At 36.4% G+C, this 18,433-nt stretch overlaps 1 protein-coding gene across 26 annotated transcripts in view; it reads left to right on the top strand.

The window, feature by feature from the left end:
- The window catches only part of LOC127983763 (afadin), a 103,733-nt gene that overhangs the window by 44,206 nt on the left and 41,094 nt on the right, over nt 1–18,433 (top strand). For 12 of the 26 annotated variants that reach the window (XM_052586039.1, XM_052586034.1, XM_052586056.1 and 9 more), the window contains 13 exons: nt 77–189; nt 1,620–1,780; nt 1,994–2,154; nt 3,657–3,814; nt 5,572–5,665; nt 6,215–6,352; nt 7,961–8,002; nt 9,599–9,693; nt 9,781–10,034; nt 13,348–13,417; nt 13,505–13,608; nt 14,747–14,802; nt 16,272–16,477. In XM_052586039.1, coding sequence (XP_052441999.1) covers nt 77–189; nt 1,620–1,780; nt 1,994–2,154; nt 3,657–3,814; nt 5,572–5,665; nt 6,215–6,352; nt 7,961–8,002; nt 9,599–9,693; nt 9,781–10,034; nt 13,348–13,417; nt 13,505–13,608; nt 14,747–14,802; nt 16,272–16,477 — 1,652 coding nt within the window. The remainder of the gene's footprint in view (nt 1–76; nt 190–1,619; nt 1,781–1,993; nt 2,155–3,656; nt 3,815–5,571; nt 5,666–6,214; nt 6,353–7,960; nt 8,003–9,598; nt 9,694–9,780; nt 10,035–13,347; nt 13,418–13,504; nt 13,609–14,746; nt 14,803–16,271; nt 16,478–18,433) is intronic. The other 14 variants (XM_052586046.1, XM_052586042.1, XM_052586040.1 and 11 more) reach the window with 3 other exon arrangements.

The following is an 18,433-nucleotide window of genomic DNA, read 5'->3' as shown; positions in this document are numbered from 1 at the left end:
TTTTGGTTTCAGTCCACAATGATTCAAGTCCACAGAGATATGTTTTTCTGACTGTCATAATCTTTCTCTGTGACAGAAGAGAGGAAACTGGACTTGGACGAGAAACCGCTGGTCGTACAGCTGAACTGGAACAAAGACGACAGAGAGGGCCGCTTCGTACTCAAGAATGAGAACGACATCATGCCCAAGGTGAAAAAACATGGATGCACACCAAAAGTTAGAAAACAAATCCAACTTGCTTTCACAGAGCCTGGTTCTGCGGTTTGTTCTGCTTGGAAGCAGAAGCTATAGTTTTACGACGATTCACCGAGGGTGTCTGTGTTTGTTCCTGTGGAGTTTTCTGCTCTTGGTTATGTTGGAACAGCTTTTTTAGTCCCCTGCTGTTCAGACAGCCCCTGAAAACATCTTCTCCACAAGACGGCCCATCGCACGTCAGTTTAAAACCCTCTCAGGACATAAAAACACACAGGCATCAGCAGACACTTCATTTCCTCACTTAAGTAGAGCAGATCAATTTTTTTTCTTCTTCATATTACTCTGTCTGTCTCGCTCTCCTTCTCTCTCTCTCTCCACTTCAGTGGCTCTTAGTGTTGTGTGCAACAAGGCTCCCCAAAGAGACATAAAATAAGAGCTAGGAGTGTCTGAGTCTGCAGGAATGTGTGTGTGGGTGGTAGTTCCCAACAACTTTCTGCATTTTAAGCTGTTTTCACTCTTTGTTTGATTGTTCTACCTTCTAAACCACGATATGTTTAAGCCAGCAAAGTAAGCACTAGTGGCTTACGAAGGTGGATAAGTGTGACCATAAGTGTGCAAATTGTGATTCATGTCTGGAATTTAGGATGGATTGCTTTTATATGAAAACGTTCAAAAAATCTGCTGCTTAGTTGCTCTCAGCTCAACCACTTGATGATATGGAGTTGAAGTGATGTTGTGACATCTGTCTGGCCGCTCTCTTGTAGAGTAACTTGTTCAGCATGCTTGAATTTGAACTCTGCAATCCTTGCTTTGGCTCTTACTATTCACTCATAACGCAATATTTTGAAATCCCCTTCTAAATCTTTGGAGTGTTTCCTATGATGTATTGCAAAATCACAGCAGTGTTAAGAGCTCAAGTCAATAGAAACACATTGTTCCACATTATTTAGCCTTAAACTTTCACCCTTTTAAGTTATATTTGTTAATAATGCAATTAATTATCACAAATAATTTAAATATAAAAAAATAGTAATCATGAATGAAAATAATATTAACTGTTGTTATTATAATAATAATGCTGAGAATTATTAAAAATGAAAGAAAACATTTAAAATAGTTTTGTAAACTGTTAGTATTATAACAAGAATTAATAAAAACTATAATTTTAAAATCATTTAAATAATTAAAAAGAGGCTTAAAATGGAAAATAAGTTAATGCACATTTCAAATGAATTCATTTTGTAAAATAAAGCTAGTGATGCTGTTTAATTATTTAAATTCAAAATAAATTTCCATTAAGCGAAAGATAAATGAACATTTAAGAAGGTGCTAAGAATTCACACTGTAGCCTATTCTGTTTTATATTCCACTGCAATTTTTCTCAAAATTATTCTCTTTATTTTTCCTCTTGATCTCGCCACCAGAGAACACTAACAAATGGCCCTGAGAAAGAGAAAGAGGGGGTGATCCAGAACTTCAAAAGAACACTGTCCAAGAAGGAGAAGAAGAAAGAGAAGAAGAGGGAGAAGGAGGCCTTTTCCAGAATTCCAGATGGAGACGATCCCACACTGAACCGCGAGGATGGGTGAGGAGTATCAGCTAATTCGGCTTGTATGATAGACATGCACATAAAGGCAATAGTCCATTTAAAAAGATATTAGTAATAAATCATATTAAGAGCAATTTTAAAACTAAATCCAATCAGTTTTTTGTCTCTTGCCTTAATTATTTGTGAAAGGATTTTTTTTGGTTTCTCTTTATCTTGAATTGACTTATTTTTGTACCTTTTTTCTGCTAGAGAGAACTCCAGATTGGCTGCTGAGGTATATAAAGACATGCCAGAGACCAGTTTCACAAGGACCATTTCTAACCCCGAGGTGGTGATGAAGAGGAGACGTCAGCAGAAGCTGGAGAAGAGGATGCAAGAATTCCGCAGCGGAGACGGTCGACCAGACTCAGGTTTTGTCTCCAATCATAGACATAATCTACACTGACATACAACTGCCCAGATATACACGTGAACTTCTAAGAGATTATTTAGCAGGAGGGATTGTTATTCAGCCAATCATTTCAGAGATCATATTGAAGTCATATGATCATGTGTGCCCCTGGACCACAAAACAACTCTTAACTGTCAATGTTTCAAAATTGAGATTTATACATCATCTGAAAGCTGAACAAATAAGGTTTCCATTGATGGTTTGTTGGCATACTATTTGTACTGTGCTGAGAAAATCGCCTTTGAATTTGTCCAAATGAATTCTTTGGCATAAAAGAAAAATCAATAATTTTGACCCATGCAGTGTTTTTTTGGCTATTGCTAAAAATATACCCCAGCGACTGTTTTGTGGTCAAGGGTCACATATATGGAAACCAAGCTACAAAAGTACTTTTTTCAGTACAGAAAACAGATATGAGCACATTAGCATAACTTTGCACATTTAGTTTAGGTGCATTGTAAGAATGAAATCTATGGTCATTGAGCTTTTCTGGAAGATAAATAGACTAATTGCTCTGTATGTGTGTCTAGAGACTGTTTGGTGCAAAAATAGCTTTGTGTTTGTTTTTCATGTAAAATAGGCTATGATGTCAGCAATTTGCCTCCATGGGGCACTGAAAACTGTAATTATATAAAGAGAGCACTAAACCAGAGCCCTGGTTACTGCATTGCACTTGTCGGGACTTTCTGCCAATGAACCACCTACTTTCAAGTAGAAAACCATTCCAGACCTCAACATAAAACTTTATTTTGTAGCTCTGTTCACACTGACGCCTAAAATAGACTTTCTGTCCTGGACAGACATGGATATTTAGATTTTCCAAGCTTATGTAATCAGGATAATAACATATGTCTGCAGCCGAGGGTTTAGACCAGAGGCAAATCCTTAACGTGACACACATAGAAAGGCTCCCAGTTACTCATCACATTCACCCCGTCCGGTAAGAGTTAAGCAGTGTGTGAACTGGTTAAAGAGGCTTAGTCGAGCACGCGGCTGGGTTTAGATCCCAGTGTTGGGGACGTTTGAGTTCTCACGATGTGTGCTGCCTTACTAACAAAGTTCTTCAACCTACATTGGACACAGCCAAAATTCAGAACATAGGACGGTATTTTAACAGGAATATTTTCTGTGCTAATGCTAGTACCCTAAATGTTTATAATTCATTTACTAGGTCATCAGCAAAGGCCTTTCCCTTATATCAGCCTGTCTTTAGACATTAGATCTGACTTAAGGTAGCTGTGCATGGAGTTAATGGGCATTATTATCAGCCAGTTCTGATTAATTGGCCTCTCCAATATATCAGTCTACCACTAATCTGCACTATTAGTTCTTAATTCTCTTGTATTATCAGCCAATTTTAGTAATCTCGAAAAGCCAGGTATAATCTGATTAATTAATGATTAATGATTAAAGCTACACTATTAGTTCTTAATGATCTTTGACACAATCTCTCTCTTTCAGGAGGGACTCTGAGGATCTACGCCGATAGTCTGAAGCCAAACATTCCCTACAAGACCATCCTGCTCTCAACTACTGATATGGCTGACTTTGCTGTGGCCGAGGCTCTGGAGAAATACGGGCTGGAGAAGGAAAATCCCAGAGATTACTGCATCGCCCAGGTGAGGTTTAACACGGTGGGAGTTTTCAAATGCTTTCAGAGAGTTGTACTTCCCTATGATAAATGCACCTCTGTCAGAAAGTTGTTTAAAATCTGCAATGAAGGGATGGACAATATTTTGATACTATGTCATGGATATTTAATTGTGCATGCTCATTTCCCATAGTTCTACATTTAGTTCAGATCCAGCGTCATCTAATGGTGACTAAACCTTCATTTTTAAAAACAATAATTTAATAACACTGTTAAATGTAATCTTGAATGGATCTCAGAATGTTTATAGTTTTTTTTCATACTGTACTGTTATAATGGTGCTTAAATTCATTTACGTGTGTATGCATGCATTTATTTATTCACAGACTCTCTTTAAAAACTGTCTTGTTTTTAAATGTTAATAAATTCATTTATTACATTTAATGTAATAAGTTGCACATCTTAAATGGTTCAGCAAAAGTTTCAAATATCATAAGAGTTCTTAAATTTGAGGATGGAAAAATAGGAATCACACTATAGCCTAATGTGATTTAAAAGACTAAATGTGAGCACTGCATATTTCAAAGTACAAATCTTTATAATTAATGAACATATATATATATATATATATATATATATATATATATATATAGGGATGTTTAGAATTAATTGTCCAGCATTAACAACATATTAATGCGTAAAAATCAGTAAATTCTGTAAAATAAACTGAGATTTTAAAATTGCATGGCTTTCCTCTGTAAGGTATGTTTTATGTAAGTCTTCAAAAGCTCTTAAAAATCTTTAATTAGATTTTTGAAACTGCAGATACCCATACATGTTTTAAATGATAATTTAATTATTTCATTAATAATTTGTTATTATTAGTAGTCATTGATTTAACTTTAATTGACATACGTTTAGGAAGGGTTTTATTTTGATATTGGCTATTTATCGATCAACATTGACCATAACAGTATAATTATAGGTCTTTACCAGTATTGTAATATCAGCATCCATAGTGAAATGTATTGTACCTGAGAATGAAGTCAAATATAACTGATGAACATAGGGCGTGTAAAATAATCATTTATCATGGACCTTTCAGTTCTGTGGAAAACTAGATGTGAAAGTTTCTTCAGAATGTCATGTGGGTCTGCTGTAGAGTTATTAAGCTGATTGAATGTCTCTGGCGTGTCCAGCTCTCTCCGTGGAGCCCTCCTCCTCATCCTCCTGTGATCAAATCAGCCCACAGCACGATTTGTCTTCCAGATTAAAGCCAGGAGGTGACATCTGCTTCACCTCTGCTGAGAGGAATTGAATTGTGCAGTTGTAAAGTGCCCCGCCTGCACACGTTTAGCACTGCACTAACGGGGGGATGAGGAGGAAGTGTAGAGGAGAAGAGCAGGAAGTGCTTGAAGTGGCTGGTCTAATCTGCTGTCAGTGAAAACGGTCAACGGTCAACCTTGTGCTCTCTGGGCTGTTGCCCACCAGCTCTTTTCAGACGCCGTCTCAGCCGATCACACTGAGAGTTTCTGTGGCATTGTAATATCCTCTCCCATCACAACGGCCAATTTTAATAACACACACAGCTCGTCCATAAAGCTACTGTTAAATCATGGCACATGGAGCGTGTATCTGTCATTAAAACAGGTGTCTAATGCCTGCCTAGAGTGTGTACTGTGAAATATTGGCATGCTTTGCTAAAGAAGTCAAACTTTATTCCGTTGGGTAAAAAAGTTGAATTTTTTTAAGACTCTGAAAGTGTGTGCATGTTTGCTTGTGCAGGTGATTCATGTAAATGATAAACCAGTGAAGGAGGCCATACTGGACGACACAGATTGCCCTCTGCAGATCCTCAGAGACTGGACAAGCGATAAAGGTCAGCCACATGCCATTTCTTCTTTTTTGTAGGTTTTTTTTTCTTTCTTTTTGGTTTTTCTGCACTCAGAGGCTGCATTTATTTGATAAAAATATGGTAAAAAACAGTAATATTGTGAAATATTGCAATTTACTATACTTTTTTTAAAATATTTAAATCTATTTTAAATGTAATTTATTCCTGTGATGCAAAGTTGAATTTTCTGCATCGTTATTCCAGTCTTCTGTGTCACATAGTACTTCATAAATCATTCTAATATGCTGATTGGGCGCTCAAGAATAATTATAAAAAATATATATACAATATATTTGAAATAGAAATATTTAATAGAATGCATCCTTGCTCAGAAGTATTTTTTTAAATCTTTTTAAAGAATAAATCTTATTGATCCCAAACTTTTGAACTTGAGTGTAGATGCATTTTATATTATTTAGGCCTTAATTTTACATGCTTAAAGCGTTTAAATAAGTATAATAGATGAGCCTCTCATTTACAGCATGTTATACCGCCCCCTGTTGACTTTGATGTGTTATTATGTCAATTTCACAGAGGCCTTAGTATTCCAGCTGAAAAAGCGTCCTCCAGACTACGCTCCAAGGAAAGGACGTAAACCCGACAACCGGATGGGGCCGCCTCACGGATCCATTCCTCCAGAGAAACTGCCCTACCTGGTTGAACTGAGCCCAGGTGACACACACAAACATACACTATGACAGCACATCCTCTTTCCAGGAACTTAGAGCAGAAGCAGAGGCCTTTTGTGAGTCATTGAATGCTAGCAGAGCTGTTCCTGGATCAGATGTATTGCTCTAAGCCTGCACTAGAGTTTCAGTTGCACTGATGTGACAGCTGTGAAGAGCAGCCCACTGATTGCCCGCTGACATTCACGCAGGAGTAGAGCTATGTCCAACAAATGAGTTCAGTGTCTGGACCGCTGTAGAGTCAGCTAGTGAAATCCCTTAAAATAAACCTTAGTTTAACTCAAATTGTTTTTAGAGTTGAAAATTCACATCATCTAGATCTGACCCTCACTAACGCTGTCTCTCAGTCTAACTGCTGCTTGCATACTGTTCCTCCCCCTGCTACAGCCACAACTAACCCTGTCACTGCGTTTATAACCAATGCTTTTTAACTGCAAACAGTTGAGCAGGAACTCTCCTGATGTGTAATGTCACTGTATCTATACTGAAGCCAACCCACGTCGCATTTGTAAAGACAAAAAAAAAAATGCCATCTACACAGTGAAAGCATTAAAGCTTCACATAATTTCAAAAAGTTCACTAACCAATCACTGATAACTTCAGGAACAATTCTTTGGCTGACTTTTATTTTATTTACAACAAAAAAACAATTGTACTTTGAGTTATTTTATAATATAAAAACATTCAAGTTATTTATACAAACACTGTTATATTGTTGTTATTAAATTACTGTATATTATTTTGTTTAATGATAAAAAAATTAGTTTGTTTAAATATTATTTTATGATATTTTATTTGGCATTATTAAGTTTGACTTTTCTATTTAATAATATACTATGTACTATGTATTTAATCAATTTGTGGTTTAATATCAGGGGTTTTTAAACTTTTTTGTCAGCCGAACCCCTTTGATCTAATTCTTTTTTTTTTTTATTAACAGTTACATCATGAGTGATGTAACAAATACATACCAAATCATACTATTGATTTACACTTACAGTGGGTACAGACAGTATTCAGACCCCCTTACATTTTTCACTCTTATATTGCAGCCATTTGCTAAAATCATTTAAGTTAACTTTGTTTCCTCATTAATGTATACACAGCACCCCATATTGACAGAAAAACACAGAATTGTTGACATTTTTGGACATTTATTAAAAAAGAAAAACTGAAATATCACATGGTCCTAAGTATTCAGATCCTTTGCTCAGTATTTAGTAGAAGCACCCTTTTGAGCTCCATGTGGACTTTTGTTGTTTATAATGGGAGAGTTATGGTTTTGTCATTTGTGACGTGCTGTTGTCCGGTGTAGATATGGTGCAGTATTGGTCATGAGGGTTCTCTGGACCTTGGAAATTGAGATTTGTTTGACATATTCACTCCTCTCTGGAGTGTGTGTCAGCTGACAGACTGACCACTTGCTTATGGCACTTTTTTCTCTTTCTTGCTGCGTTTGGTGTGCTTTGGCTTTTCCTCTCTCTATATCTCTCTCTCGCTCTCTCTCGCTCTCTCACGTGTGTTGTTGGCGCGTGTCGGTGTGTGTCCCGCCGTTCTGTCTGCTCCTGGCTCCTGTGCATGCGTCTCATCCTAGGCCGAGGCAGTCACTATGCCTACTACTACCGTCATCATGAAGGTAACAAGAACCAGCCTGCACCTCCCACCCTCCCCCAGATCTACTTCTCTCTCTCTCTCTCTCTCTCTCTCTCTCACACACACACACACACACACACACACACACACACAAAATAAAGATAAGCTATAAAACACTTCAGCAAAATGAAAACATAGTGACCTACTTGTTTTTTTTTTGTGAACTAAAAGTAATGTGTGCAGTTATGTGGTCAAATTGTTGGCACGAGGAGTTTGGTGTGGTATTTTCTGGTAAATATTTTACAATGTCAAAAACATTTAGTTTTATAGCACATTTTTCCTTATATTGGTACAAATTTCCCAGCATTGCCCTCTTAGACTCTAGTAAATATCTTGGGGTATTATTTACAATGTATTCTGTATTATTGATTTCACAAAATGTCATAAAATAACTATAAAGTTGCCTAGGCTGAAAAAAATAACTTTTCCCAAAATATATACAAAAGGAGCTCTAACATCAGTATTATGAAGTTATTTTGACACGCACTGTCATGTTTTAAGCCTTATTCCCTTCTTTTACTGTCTGTGCTTTGCGTTTTGCTTACAACTCCTTTGAATTGCCAATCATCTTACTAATCTAGTAATTAGCCTATAATACAACCCTAACATCCCATCATCATTTATAACCCAGGATTTCCTATTAAAGTTCATTGTTTCTCAGCAAGTTTTATGAATTCTGATCAAATTCCAATTTCCGATAATAGAAGTCTTTGTTTTTGCACAGTGGTCAAGGAAGGTACTGAACAATTATTAGTAAGGATATGTCATGAGGGTTGACTAGTCATTTAATGACCAACTAGTAAATTAGTGAGGTCAGTATTTATATACAGTACCATTCTAATGTTTGGGGTCTGTAAGATTTTTTAAATGTTTTTGAAAGAAGTATGTTATGCTTAGCAAGGCTACATTTATTTGATCAAAAATACAATAAAAGTTATCTTGTGAAATACTACCACTTAAAATAACTTATTTAAATATTTTCTAAAATGCAGTGTATTCCTCTAATGGAAAAGCTGAATTTACAGCGTCATTACTCCAGTCTTTAGTGTCACGTGATGCTTCGGAAATAATTTTGAAATGTTGATTATTAACAATGTTAAAAAAGCAGTTGTGCTGCTTAATATTTTTGTTGCAACCGTAAACATTTTTTTCTGGTTTCTTTGATGTATAGAAATTTTAAAAGAATAGCGTTTACATCTTTAATTCTTTTGTAATATTGTAACTGTCACTTTTTAATCATTTTAATGTGTTCTTGCTGAATAGAAGTATTAATTTCTCACTGAGATTTGAGAGGTGGTGTATTTTTAGCGGCAGTGCTTTAATTAGTATCAGTTACTGTTCAACCCTGGAAAGCCCTCTCGGAGGAGTTGCATCTCGAAAACAGCCTTATTACACAGTAGTTTAGCTAGCCCATTGACTAGACAAATTTAGAAACATGTAGTTTTGCATATTCTTAATTACATGGCCTAAAGCACAGAAGTGACACTTGTGCAAGAGTGCTTGTGTTTTGAATCGAGTGTGAGTGACATGCAGGCAAATGCAAACGTGTGTGTCTCACTGCTCTGTGGCTGCTCTGCAGATGGCTCCGACTCCAGGGATAAACCCAAACTTTACAGACTACAGCACAGCGTCACTGAGGTCGGATCTGACCAAAGTGAAGATGGAAACATTCAAGTAAGATGACATCTTCAGCGCAGTAGTGTAGAACAGTGAATGGTGAAAATAGGTTTAAAACACATCCCTGATTTTTCTGCACTGCAGCTGTTCGGGCCTGGGATTCTGCCTCACCACTGTGACCTGATGCATGAGGACGGACTAGTGACCGTGACCCCTGTCAGTCTGGACGCTGAGACGTTTGTGGATGGACAGCGGATCTCTGACACTACGGTTCTGCGCAGCGGCGTGACACTCCAGTTCGGAGCCACACACGTCTTTAAATTCGTAGACCCCAGCTATGACCACAGCATGTCCAAGAGAGACCCAGGGCCTATGATGAAGGGCAGACACAAATCAGGGTGAGTCATATTATATATTTTTTTTACCCAAATAGAGCTGAAAAGCAAATATAACCTGATACGAATCCCATTGAGTGTGTCCAACTAATACATTTGTCTGATCCTTTATCGACCAGCTGTGGCAGCGCAGCACAATGAACCATCTGTGTACTGTGTAACATTAGACGCAGTGATGGGGAAGCTTCTTTGAAAACTATAGCTTGCCAAGCTACTTAAAAAAAAAGCCAGTAGCTGTATTTAAAGCTACTAAAAAAAAGTAGCTAACTACATTAAAGATATTTAATATCTTAATAGCTAGGATGACAGTATGAGAATAAACAGGTGAATTGATACCAAATGGAACTAACACAACTATAAAACACTTTGGCTTTTATATCGGAGTCAAAAAAATGTTGAACAGCCACCTTTAATTATAAAAATGATGAACCTATGACTTCGGCAGATCATGGAATGGATCGTGAATCATTCTTTTAAATCACTTGATTCAGATGAATCATCTGTATGATGCGATTCAGCTAAATGAATCTTTCCAGTGCTACATTTAAGGACAGTTTAGGAGAGCCTGTTTATTGTGTCTTATCATGTTTTTATTCAGGCTTTAAGAGCTTCAGTGATATGCAGGTTCTTTACAGACATAGTTTACACGTCACAGGACCAGAGCAGATAATTCATTCAGTTTTGACACCAGTTTCTGCCATCTTAAAGGTACAGTAGCAAAAACCAATGGTTTAGTTCCAAGAGATGGAGTGAGACTTGAAAGTGATTATGAAATATCATAATAATGCGTCTTTTGTGGAATGTCAAGTGGAAAACAAACACACAGTTGCTCATGAGGTGTTTTGTACTTGTGGAGCCATTAGATGGCACTATTTCGATGTCTAAGTGTCTTGCGAGCGTGTTCTGGTTTGTTTGTTCTCACTTTGATGTGTGTATGTCTCTCTGAACAACCAGTGCGAGTTGTGTTACGGGATGCTCTGCTTCCATAACAACAGGAGTTCCTCAGGTTTTGCACATGGATTTTCTCTACAGTCACCGTCCTGTCAGATTTCTAGTGTTAAACGTAGCCTTTACTGTGAGAACTGTTGGAAAAGAGGCTGGGAGAGTGACGAGGACAGGGTGAGCGGAAGGTTATGTTGGCCACAGGCGCTGAGAGACTCTATAATCTGATCAGCGTGGGTTGGAGAGGGGTGTGTCCCGTGTCATTTCAGAGAGAAACCGTGTGTTTGGGACAGGGCGGAGTGTAGTGACACTCCCACCAACACACACTCTTCACCGTAATCCACTGTTAAACATATCAGACTGGAGCAAGAGGGGTGTAGAGCTGTCCTGGTGAGTTCATGCACATTTTACACGTATAAACGCTCCACTTGAGTTATCAGGTGACTATGAAGATTTGATATGCTTGTTTGTTTCCTATAAACTATTAACAGTACTGTGTTTCGGTTTATCTGATCATAAAATGCTAACTAAAACATGTTGTTTGAAGTTTAATTAAGCATGTAGGTTTGTTCAGAAGCCTGTGTTTATATTGCATTAATGCATACACACACACACACATTCACATACACTATCATTCAAAAGTTTGGGGTCAACAAGATTTTTTTGGGATGCAGGATACTGTTCAAAAGAACAACATTTATTTAAAAAAGAAATCTTTTGTAACATTATACATTTCTTTACTGTCATTTCTGATCAAATAAATACATCTTTGCTAATTGAAAGTATTAATTTATTTAAAAAAAATCCCCAAACACTATAATATAATAAGGATTCATAAGTTTATTATGTTTGTGTGAAATGTGGGGGGAAAACAGTGTAGCCTCAGGATATATATATATATATATAAAGTTTCTACAGTACATTGATTGAGTTCATTTTAATGCGTTGAACAGTCAACATTAATTGCTTTACACACACTTATTTTCCCAGCCCTCCTCATTAGTAATAGTTTATTCTTATTGTTATTTTGACTTTGTTAGAACATGTGAACTTTCTCCTGTTTAGCTTCTTTATAAATCTTTCCTAGAATTTAATTCATGTTTCTTGTTTTGAGTGAGTTTTTTTAACACAACTTTTATTGCAAAGTAATCCCATGTGCATCCTATTGGCATGCATGTGAATGTGCAGTAATTAGATCTGCGTTCATTTCAGGCCATTCGCCCGTAATGTCTAGGTCCAATTAGGTTCATTTCCTGCATTGATTTGATGTGAAAACATGTGTCCTTGTTGAACGTGTTTATGGGGGTAAGCAGAATCTCTAATCTGATGTCCTGACGTTCTGCTGGATTACAGTACTGCTCATTTCAGGACATGGATACTTGCTGATGGCTCAGTCCTTGTAATATCTGATTTTACTGATTTGTGTTATGGCGTGTTTATTCATACTGCAGGTAAATGCCAAGAATAGTTATATATGTGCTGCATTTCAAGTTTAGGGTGGGTAGGATTTTTTTAAAAAATAGGTTTCTTGCGCTCATCAAGGCTGCATTTACGTGATCGAAAATAATGTAAAAACAAATATTTAACCTTAAACCTTATTTAAAAGGATTGTTTGTAAAATGTCACTTGTAGCATTAAAACATCACAATACAGGGTGTTTTTGTGGCTTAATAAAGTCAGAGCTCTACATTTTGTAATGTTACTTGTACTGTTTGGAGTTACATAACACAAAGCTGTTTTCACATTGATGCCAGGCTTATTTTATGATCAGTATAATATCTTTTGGTTTGTGTCCAAGTTCTCTTAAAAAGTACTGTAGCTACTTTAAATTTGTAAATTATTTAATTTATTCGATTATCCAAAATGGATATTTACGCGGTTATTTAACATGTAAAGCATTTCAAGCTGGAAATGTAATTAATTTCATGGAAATGACTCCCAAGCTGCTATATAGATGATACCTGAATATGTCTCTACATCTGAATGCAAAGGGCTGGAAACCCGGTAGCCTTGTAATTTTGTAATTTATAGTAATTTTGTTCAAACACTGTGTGGGTGTAACTTTAGGCTGTGGGGCTCTGCTCATTCATTTAGTCTGGTTAGAATGCCGGCGAGTTATTGATTGTGTTCAGTGCTCATAAACACACACACACACACACACACATGTATCCGGGTGTTCGTGGAGCTGTGAGCCGCTGCTTTTGTTTGACTTTCCATTCAGCTCAGGTTTTATGTAATTGTGTGTTTTAGAGCATATGCAGGTGGTTATATTGTGTGTGTGTCTGTTTGTTTGGCCACTGATACTACTGTTTATTTCCTTGTCATCTGCTGAAATGATTAACTACATTACCCCCCCTATTTCTCTCTGTTTCAGAAGTGTCCCAGAGACGACCTTTGACCTTCACGGGGACGTTCATAGCAGCTCCGCTCTCCCTACAAGCAAGGTGCCACATCTGCCTGCTGCTTTGGGATCTCTGCATGTTCTTATGTTGTCTGTGTTGGGTCTCTGATGGGATATTTGGTGGTTTCAGAGCTCAGGGAAGCTGGAGATGGAGCGCTCAGGAAACAGTGAAAGAGGCCTGGTGAAACCCATGATTAGAGGAGAACAACAGGACTTTAACAAACATGACGGAAGGTACGAATTCTGTTGACTTGGTGTGCTTCATTTTTTTATAGTTGGGCCATTTCAATTTTGTTCTGTAGTTTTTGTGAAAAAAATTGAAATTCTTGACAATCACATGGAGAGATTTGAGGCCATCAAACATTTAAAATATTTAACTGCAATTAATTTCATGTATTTCAGAAAGAAAACAAGCTAATATGTGTATTTATTATTTTGATACTTGATTTTTGTTAAGTGTCTCGACTGTTTGACCTGTCAGCCTTAAGGGTTCTGATAATTTTTTCAGATTAACTTATATAATAGTTAACCTTGACATTCCAAGTAAAATGTAAATATTTTTAACTAATCTGATTATTATTTTAGTTATAAATATGAGTATAGGGTTAAATTTCACAGCACGTTTAATTATGTATTTTTCTAAGAATAATGGACAGAAAATTAAAGCAACCTGTTGGGTTGTTCATAATGGTCCAAAAGAAAGAGGAAATAATCAAATAATTATGCAAATGAATGATGCAAAGTAAAGCCTAAAAATTCTGAAAAACTTAATACATTTTGTTTTACAATGTTTAAATAAAAAGTAATGTGAATTATATATATTATTTTTTTATTGTAATTTTTTAAGTAAATGATTCTAACCTTACAATATTTTTCACAATTAATTATTATTTTAATCTTTTTTATTTATTATCTTTTATTTGGATGATCTTGAAAATGCTAAGAATTAAGAATCCTGTGGATTTTCCTCTGCAGGTAGAGTAGAAAATGTGAAACAAATAATGTAGTTAATGACACAGAAAGCAATGGCATGTTAGTTCCATTCTCTGTTTTGTGCACATCAGCTGTCAGTCAGCGAGGGTCTCTATGGAGTCAGCGCAGGGTACAGGTCTTTATATGTAACCTAACCGTCTTCCTCTGTCTGAACCTGAGACACCTGAGCCCGCCGCTCACCTGGCTTCAGTCTTGTCATCAATAATCCAGTGGAGATGAGAATGCTCATTCAAACACACACAGCACAGTTTGGCATCTGTGACAGGATGTTGTATGGCAGGACAGGAGCAGGGTCTCTGGAGCGGTGGGCGTCTGTAGACAGCGGTGTCAATCTGTCCTATCTCAACTGGTTCATCGAGCAACAATTCTTTCCCTGCAGGTCCCAGGATGGCCCAGAACTCATTCTGCCGGCCAGCATAGAGTTCAGGGAAAACTGTGAGTACCAAATCCACGTTCAAAGCAAAACCAATTGATCAGTGCTGGTTTGATTTCAGCGATCTGATCTGAACTGGGTCATGTGATTTGTCTGGTGTGTATTTGTATGTTTTGTCATTGGCCTTTTTCGGGTGTTGCAGACACAACATAGTATTTCCACTTGACCTGGTTAATGCATTCATGCTGTTTCTTTTATTGGCTCTGCTGATTATAAAGCAAAACAACCAGCTAATTCTAGAAAACACTCATAGTTTGCTGCCTCATAGATCAGTGGATGGGGAGTATTGATGATTGCTAGAAAACTGGTTTTATCATTTAGTCAGTTCAAGATAAATTATATTGTAATTGATCAAATTTTTTCTGTCCCAAAAAAATAAAAAATAAATGCAGAAATTATAATAGAATATTTAATTTTTCCACCATGCCATTAGGTGGCAGAAGTGAGTTTTATGCCAGAAGCCAGCAATTTCCTTTTTTGTAGCTGCATGGATGGACTGAGCCTAGTACCGCTGGCACATCACAACCCACTGCAGATAATCACTCACTATACGTTTCATTCGCATTTGTACATTACAGTTTACATATTTGGCTCAAAGCATCACAAAATAAGATGACAAAATCCTGTTATGTGTTGTTACTTTGTCTTGTGGTTGTATGTTGTGTCTTATTTCACATAGAGCATGTTATGTGTCATATTATATTATATATTATATATTATGGTAATATGTGGGGTCATGTTATGTGTTGAAATGTTATTGTTTTTTGTTGAGTTATATAATAGGGGTGCACGATAAATATTGGCCGATAATGAATGCGCATCTCGTCAGTAAAGCCTATAATTCCATGCTGATAATGAATGTGAATTTGCGCAGTTTGGCAGTTAACAAAGGCTCTGTGTAGTAACAGCTGCTCTATGTGAAATCATGATGGATTTTACCGCTGATTAGAGAACTGGCTTTACTGACGAGATGAACATTAATTATCGGCTGATATTTATGTGTCATGACAGTCATGATTTGTGTTATGATGTGATATAGGTATGTTGCGTAATGAAATGTGTTGTGGTTTGTTTTGTTGCGTTATATCTTCATGGTTATGTTATGTCATGTTATTTTTATGTGTTTCTTAGTTTCAGTCTTCAAATCTGATACAGCTGAGCAGCTTATAAAAGAAAAAATAATAAACTACATGTCATCAAACAACACGTATAATTTGCAAAACGAAATTCTATTGTAATGTGTTATTATACTACAGTAGATGTTTCCACATGCTTTTCACTGTCAGTTATAATATAGTGTTATCAGAAATGGAGCTCAGGTCACAGGCTCAAAAAAACAAAACAAAAAAACATGCAAGTGCAGCTTTTATTGTAAAATATATTTGCATGCTAACGTCTTTCACCAGAGCTTCTTGGTCCATCCCAATTTAAACTCTCTCTGCTTCCTCTATCCCATGATTCCCCCCCATAGCCGAGGATGCCTTCCTGTCTGCCATCATTAACTACACCAACAGCTCAACGGTGCATTTCAAGCTGTCTCCCACCTATGTGCTGTACATGACCTGCCGCTACGTCATGTCCAGCCAATACCGGCCCGACATCAGCCCCTCCGAGAGAACACACAAGGTCATCGCCATTGTCAACAAGATGGTGAGCATGATGGAAGGAGTTATCCAGGTGGGTGTTGGCCATTTTTACTAGAATAATCTTCTGATTGTAATCTATCTAATCTGAATGATTTTTTACAGGGGATGTTGTGACTATTATATTAAAACTGTATTATTTATACTTTAGAGATTTCGCTGTAGCTCTGATGTAGAGATTTGTCTGTGAAGTTAGATTATAGTACATGCTCTTGTAGTTGTAGTGTTAAAGTTTGTTTCACTCTGCTTTCATCGATTCAGGTCATTGTCTCAGCAAACAGTGCTTTAACTACAGCACTCAGTGTTTCCCCTGTGTTTGTTTGTATCTGGATGTCTGTACGTGTGTGTGTTTGTGTCTCTGTGCCTTGTTTTACCTGATTCATGCACTGTTTTCCCAGCAGTGCTTGGTTCAACAGTTTCCGATTGTCACCAAGTTGCTATATATGTAAAATTAGAACGGCTTTTTTCCTCTGGTGATACAAGATTTTCTTGTCACCTCTGAAAGAAGAAATGTTTGTATATACATTGCTGATTAAACGTTTGGGGTCGGCAAGGATTTAATTAATTTTTAATGTATTTGAAAGTAGTTTCTTATTCTCACCTAGGCTGATTTTTTATTTAAAAAAATACAATAAAACAATCTTGTGAAATATTATTATAGTTCAAAATTTCTGTTTTCCATAAGAGTATGTTTTAAAATGTAATTTACTACTACTACAGTCTTTAGAAATTATTTAGAAATATGTAGATTTGCTGCTTGAAACAGTTATTATTATGCTGCTTGAAACAGTTATTATTATGCTGTTTGAGCCATTTGATACATTTTAAAGATTACAAGATTCTTTGATGTATAGAAAGTTCTAAATCTTTTGTAACATTACAAATGCTTACTGTTAAATGCTACTGTCAATTTGGATTAATTCAATGCATCCCTTGCTCTATACAATTATTCAGTTCCTTCAAAAAAATTGTGCTCACTCCAAACCTTTCTTGTAAATATCCTGAACGAGACTGATTATAAGTGCATGAATCAGACTCATTGAATCATGAATCACGCTCACTGATAATAATTACAAATTACGGCCGGACACAAATTCTACAGAACAGTGAAATCGCTCACAGTAACATGAACGAGGAGTCGTTGCTCATTTGCATAAATGTAAGCTTTTTTCTGGACTGTCAATTCAATGCATATGGCCTCATTGGATTGCCAATTTTGACTTCTATCATTTACTCACCACAAATAACTATGTAAACTCCTCTTTACAGTTCAGAAATGAGGTCCACATGCTCTCTGTTTATTTATCTTGCTCAGCGCCTGCGGGTTTGAGTGGCCCACCCAGGTGTTCAAACTGTATATCTCATAGTCTGACAGCAATGTTCAAATGCAAATTGTTTTTTTTTTAAATAAATCTTCCGTTTTACAGTTGTAAAGACTGCCAGTTACAAGACTAGATGGAATTCAGCATCTAAAACGAGAAAACAGAAATATTATATAAATGGATGCAGTGTTTCTTCATAAGTGTCATAATCCATTCAAATGTTGATCTTCTTTTTCTGAAATTTTGGTATATCCCAAATCTTAAGCCTCACGTGTTTAAGACCTAATCTTAGAAAACAAGAAACAATCTCAGAAAGAGAGTGACATAATTCAAGTCTTGGTAGCAATACTTAGGATATTTGGAATAAGGTTTTTTTTTTTTTTTTGGGGGAAGTTACTTTCTATCTACTCAGATCAAAATGTTCAGTAGTAGGTTCGTCATTAGTCAAATCCTGATGGTTAACATCAGAAGTTATAAAATCATAGTTTTCTCTTAAAACAAAATTAACACTCTTTAGGTGCTTGTTACTGCTAGTTATTAAAAAATATATATTTCATGATTTCTTTAGCATAACATTTGCATTATTGTTCAAAAGATTTTTGAAAGTAGTCTTTTATGCTTAAGGAATATTTAGCAATTTCTTATTGAAGTTAAAAAAAGAGCATTTA

The sequence above is a fragment of the Carassius gibelio genome, chromosome B20, assembly GCF_023724105.1.
Source record: "Carassius gibelio isolate Cgi1373 ecotype wild population from Czech Republic chromosome B20, carGib1.2-hapl.c, whole genome shotgun sequence".
Lineage (NCBI taxonomy): Eukaryota > Metazoa > Chordata > Actinopteri > Cypriniformes > Cyprinidae > Carassius > Carassius gibelio.
This window is presented reverse-complemented; position numbering and strand designations above follow the sequence as displayed.